The 6077-nt window shown below is 42.8% G+C and overlaps 1 protein-coding gene across 1 annotated transcript in view; it reads left to right on the top strand.

The window, feature by feature from the left end:
• PKD2 (polycystic kidney disease 2 (autosomal dominant)) overlaps window positions 1-5317 on the top strand; it is a 16694-nt gene extending 11377 nt beyond the window's left edge. The window contains exons 9-14 of the mRNA XM_010137964.1: window positions 620-718; window positions 1704-1825; window positions 2620-2737; window positions 2994-3154; window positions 3959-4106; window positions 5084-5317. Coding sequence (XP_010136266.1) covers window positions 620-718; window positions 1704-1825; window positions 2620-2737; window positions 2994-3154; window positions 3959-4106; window positions 5084-5317 — 882 coding nt within the window. The remainder of the gene's footprint in view (window positions 1-619; window positions 719-1703; window positions 1826-2619; window positions 2738-2993; window positions 3155-3958; window positions 4107-5083) is intronic.
• Window positions 5318-6077: the final 760 nt, after the last annotated feature.

A 6077-nucleotide genomic window follows, 5' to 3' on the forward strand; every position in this document is an offset into this window, starting at 1 on the left:
AGGACCCTTCCAGTCATGATAGTATGGCTCAGATGAATTATATGCTTGGCACGGGGTTAGGGAGACCAATTTTTTTCTCTTTAGTCTGAACAGGCAACGGAACTCTTTAAGAGTTGGTGGCATACATGCCAGGTGTCTGATTTTAAGCCTTTTTTGTTTTTACCTTCAGTCCGAAATGCAAGCAGAGCTGTAATTAGGTAAGAATCTTGTGTTTGTGCTGGTTATTATGGGATGAATAGTTAGCTTGATTCCTCGGGCATTTTTGTTGCCAGCTGTGTTGCCTAGATTAATTCACAGTTGTTACCTGTGTAATTTGGCCTCGCAGGTCAAACTTACGCGTAGAACGTTAAACAGGCATGGCTTATTGCCACTGCTGTGTGTAGGCACGAACCCTCTCTGCAGAGTAATTCTCCAGTTATGCTAATAACCTGGACTGTTATACTCCAGTGCATCACCTCTCACTATCTCAAGCTCTTGATTCAAGTGCTTTTTAAACAGCCTTCCATTTTATCTCGGCCCTTTCTACAAACTTCACGTATAGATCGTGAAGGTCATAGGGGTAGTAGAGCTCAGACTCGTTGACATTTTAAGTGAGCTTTTTCATTTCTCTCATGAACAGAACATGTTTTTGGCCATTATCAATGATACGTACTCTGAAGTCAAATCAGATATGGCACAACAGAAGGCAGAAATGGAACTGTCTGACCTTATCAGAAAGGTAAAAGTAATGTTTTGGTTTTTTAACATTTCATTCCTCGCATCTGAACTTACTCCTTGAAACGATGTCTAAACTGGATAAAGTAAAGCTGGCAGCAGCTGATGAAAACATACATCTGTTAATTAAAATAAGTGATCCTGAGCTGAGTGTAAATTAAGTGAATGAAAACTTTCCTCCACATTGTATTTTAGTCATCTAAGACTTTGTGTTGAATAATCAGACTACTGAATATGACAAAGGATTTGTCAGTCTAGCTACATACAGAAATATTGAACTGAATGAAGCTAAACTGCCATTTGGTTTGGTCACAGAATTCAGAATTATGTCGCTTCACACAGTAGGATGAATCTTGGATGATGCGTTACAAGCTTCCAGGGGCAGCTGCCAGAAGGGTTGTTGAATACAAAGCTAAGCATTTGACCTGAATCCCACTTTAGGAAAAACGTGCATGTGTGTGCACTCTGGCACAGGGCTGTACCGTGGTCAGAAATGTCTGAACACATACTCGGCATGACCAGTAGCTCAGAGTTTAAAACTTGGAAACTGGTTATTAAAACAGAGGAGAGAAAAATGAAATGTGCTACTTTGTTGTGGTGAGGACTTTTTTTAAAAAGTCACTCCTACAGCTGAGGAATGAGATAAGCGAAATGACTGCAGGAAGTTTTGCCTGTTTTGTCAGTGTTATTTGAAAATGTCACTTAACTGTCAGTAACTGCCAGAGGTGTCCAACTGGATCAAAATACTCCATTCCTACTGACCTGCACTGCGAATCGAATGATGAAAGCCTTGCCTCTAACTGCAAAGGTTTTTATATGTTGCCCATTTAAATGCTGAAATAAAAGATGGATAAACTGGAGGAAAAGACAGGGCTTTTGGAACATGCTGAAAGATAGTGTACACTAGCTGATTTTCATAATAAAAAGAAGTTATTAGAAATCTAGTGTTAACGTATCATGACAAGTAAAGCACAAAATTTCACTTTTAGGGCTACAACAAAGCCATGATCAAACTTAAACTGAAGAAAAGTACTGTTGATGACATTTCCGAAAGTCTGAGACAAGGTGGGGGAAAACTAAATTTCGATGAACTCCGTCAAGATCTAAAAGGGTAAGGGGGCTGTTACTTCTTGTCTTGAATGGTATCTCCAGAGACACGTGATGTTATGTCTTTGATGCAAGTTTCGCTCAGAGTATGCTCATGTGAATAAAGGTAACTGGAGCAGAGAGTACTTTTCTTTTGGTTAGTGGGTAACGAAGCACGTGCTTTTATCTGGTGGGGGGTTTGTGTAAACGAATAGATGTGTACAGGTAAGCAATCTTTACATGTGGCACAAAGGAAGATTCAAACTGTGGCATGGAACTGCAGGATAAGAAAGGAAAGGAAAAAGACTGGTCAGTTTGAGGTGAGAAGTCCCGACTACTGACCTCCAGCCGCTGGAGGCTGCACTACAGCTGGTGTTGCTGCAGGGCGACGGCATCCCACACCAGAGGAAGGATTTGGTGCTCTGGGGCTCTTTGACTTGCTGTATTGTGGGGAAGAAAGGGTCTGAGGAAGCAGATGAAACAGTGATATTTCCTTTGAGGAAACACTGATGTTTCCATCGGAGCCACTGCAGGAGTTTGTGACTAGGCAGGAGTCCAAGGGAAGGGATCACATCAAGGAGGTATGAAAGGTGTGTTTGTGGAGGATGCAGTCTCGGGGAGATTTGTGCTATGCAGTACTGAAAGGTGAGGGCTGAGCTTTTTGTTTCTGGCGTTGTGAATTTATAGGCAGCACTGGGATCAGTTGTGTCTTTGGCTTGGGAATGAAATCTGTTCAGAGGGAAGTGTCTTTCTAATACTTGAAGTTTGTTCAGCATCTGAAAATGAAACATAAGCGAACTGGTTTTGCTGCCTTTTCAGGAAGGGGCACACAGATGCAGAGATTGAAGCAATATTTACCAAATACGACCAGGATGGGGATCAGGAATTGACAGAGCATGAACATCAGCAGATGAGAGATGATCTGGAGAAAGAGAGGGTGAGCTCAGCATTAGGAGCGGTGTGCCACCGGCGCCATCTGCCAGTCTTCTCCCCGTGCTGGTTTGCTGCCCCGGAAGAATCCTCTCGTTTCCCTTCACATTTGCTCTCATCCCTGGCTGTCTGTGCAGAACTGTAAAACAGCAAGGGGTAGCTGATGGAGAACAGGAGGTCTTTGATCTTGCCACCCCCATCCTTTGTGTACAGGTGAAAGTCTTTACTTCTCTATCTATGTGGCTTGTGTTTTCACAAAGGAGGATCTGGACCTGGATAGGAGCTCTCTGCCACGTCCTCTGAGCAGCCGCAGCTTCCCTCGAAGCTTGGATGACTCCGAGGAGGATGAGGATGAAGACAGTGGTCATAGCTCCAGGAGGAGGGGCAGCAGCTCTAGTGGGGTTTCCTATGAAGAGTTCCAAGTGTAAGTTTATTCTTTTGAGGGGGGTGAATCTGCATGGTGGTTTGGGGTTTTTTTGGTTAGGTTTTTTTTTTATTTGTGGGTTTGCTTCTTTCAGTTATAGTTGTCTTTTCTGTAACGCTGAGTATTCATCAAATTATTCATGAAAGTGTATGTATTTTTAAGGTGCTTGTGTTTTTTAAAAAGGCTGCTTTTAGTAGCTTTCAAGTAAGATCTGAACTGTAAGTATGTTAGAGAAGCTCATGAAAATCAGTTAGAAAACAAAAACCAAATCAAAACAAACAAAACCCCAACAAAAACCCCCCATCTTTAAAACCTCATCATTGACAGGACAGAGAAAATGGTTGTGCTACATAAAATAATGCCAGAAGACTTTTGGGGGTTTTTTAGTAGTAAAACCTTGAGGTATTTTTTGGTTCGGCAAGAACTTCAGCTGTTGTATTTAATAAGGTTAAGTTACTCGTGATTGTGTATTCTGTCTAAAATGATAGATCTCCGTATTAAATAATTGTAGCAACAGTAGCTGAGTGAGGAATTTGAGTAACTAGGACCAACAAATTTTGATGAGAATGCCATAAAAGCAGGGAAAACAGAGTGGAATATATACTTTTTTTTCCTATTTTAATCACCCTTCTTGATCTTGCGAACTTTGTCCCTTCCTGGGCAGCAGGGCTCATTTGTGGAAAGTCAGATGCAAGCTTGAGTTAAGATGCTGTCTCATCCTTACCTGCGCTGTGTGTTAACATGCCACAGCGATACTGACTCAGAAATGTCACAGTCCCTGAACCTCACTCTTCTTTCCCTCAGACTCATGAGGCGGGTCGATCGCATGGAGCATTCTATCGGCAGTATCGTCTCCAAGATTGATGCGGTTATCGTGAAGCTTGAAGCAATGGAGAGAGCCAAACTAAAAAGGAGAGATGTGTTGGGAAGACTGTTAGATGGAGTGACAGAGGTAAGAAACCCACTCTCTCCTGGCTGGTCACAACCTGCATGGCTTGCTTACTGCTAGCACTTCTTCCAACTGCTTGGCTTGGGAGGGTTGAGGGAGTGGTGGTAAAGACAAGGTGGGTCCTTCGACAGTAGCCACGTGATTTCAGTTTAGTGTTAGGAAAACATGAAATGTTAGGGACATGATGCAAGTCTTAGATATGACAAACCATCTTATAGCAGGCATGTGTCACGCTGAGGCAACAAAGCACCATGTAAAGACCTGAAGTGCACAGCAGTGATGCTCGGTAGTTGCTGAAGCAGCTCGTTCGTTCCTTAGCGTCTGTTGAGATTAATACAAAGCTTTTTATGGACAAGTCTGGGGGATCCAGTCCAGCAGGCTTGTGCAGCCTGCTCTTCTCCCATATTGCTTCTGGGCTTGTGTGTGGCAGGTAGAGGCAGGTCACTTCTGTCACCAGGGTTATCTAGCTTCTACTGCCTCCCCTCCCACCTTCTCTTTCTTGAGGGCCCTTTGGAAGTGGCCACTAAAGCCTGTCAGCTTCCTGGTGGGGCAAGAACAGCCAGAACAGGGCTGTTAAGGGATGGACTGTCTTGGTGGGTTATGTTGGTCAGACTTGCAGCTGGCCTGTGACAGATACGGTGTTCCTGGCTGTTACTGTTGTTCCAGCCAATAATTCTGCTTGATTCTTGAGATGGGGCTTCCTTGTGGGTGTGTTCTTCGCAGTATGTTTTACATTTCTGGAGGTAGATTTAAATATTGGAAACTCTAATACAAATTGTGCCTTCATTAGTGAAGGTGACAACCAGGGTATTACAACACCAGAAAGAAAACCATTTACTGCAGTAGCTGTGTTTCTTCGCAGCCTCCGTAGCCTCTGGAAAGACCTGAGTGGTGTAAGAATTTCCCATGTTTGTGCAGCACTTTGATTAGACTGCAGTTTGGAAGCTGTGCTTCCAGCTTGTGTCTTTTGGTGTGTTTAGGATGAAAGAGTGGGTCGTGACAACGAAATCCACAGGGAACAGATGGAGCGACTTGTGCGAGAGGAGTTGGAGCGATGGGAATCGGATGATACAGCATCCCAAATGAGCCATCGGTTGGGAACACCGCTTGGACTGAATGGCCAGCCTCGTTCGAGGAGCTCTCGGCCGTCTTCCTCCCAGTCAGATGGTATCGATGGGGGAGGAGGAAATGGGGGGAATAACATCCATGCATAGGATTCACTTCGTAGATGATTCTAAACGTTTCAGGTCAATATTAAGCCCACGAATAGACTACTCCACTGTTTCCCAGCATGAGGTGATCATTCTGATCAGACCTCTAAGGACAATTTTCACTGGTGGGCAAAAATAATTATTTTTTTCATAAAGGTATTTGCAGATCTATGTAAGCCATGTCTCACATGCAAGTTACCAACAGTGAGGCTGTCAGCCTGCGAAATGAAAATGCAGGAGACAGAATGGAAACCAGGTGTGATAAAATCTACCTGGAGAGAACTTTGGTTCCATACATGCGTTAGGGGGAACATTTTGACAAGGTCAGCAAGCTTCAGACAAAATAACGTGCTGTGGCTTAAACACTCAAGTGGAAGGCTGTGAGTTTTCTGCTTTCTGTTGGAAAATAGTTTTTTAAAACGCTTTAAAAAGCATTTTTCAAAGAAAGATGGCATCAGTTTATTGTCTCGTTCATTACAACAGCTGATGCGTTTCAAAGAACACTTTTTTTACTTCGAGTTTCTATGTATTTTTCTGAGTTATTCTTGATGTACGAACATTAAATTAATTTAAAATGTTAATTTTTTCCTGTTTTTGAGAAATATGATGTTTCAGAGAGAAGGAAGTGCACTTAGTTTGTACAACTGTAAGTCACATTATTCCATAATAGAAACTGTACCCGGTGCATGTTTTTGCATTTCAAAAGTAGTATTTGAGAACTTCTCACCCAACTAATGAAATAATATTCAGCTTTGTTGCAAAA

Source organism: Buceros rhinoceros, unplaced genomic scaffold (assembly GCF_000710305.1).
Source record: "Buceros rhinoceros silvestris isolate BGI_N320 unplaced genomic scaffold, ASM71030v1 scaffold7716, whole genome shotgun sequence".
In the NCBI taxonomy this organism is placed as follows: domain Eukaryota; kingdom Metazoa; phylum Chordata; class Aves; order Bucerotiformes; family Bucerotidae; genus Buceros; species Buceros rhinoceros.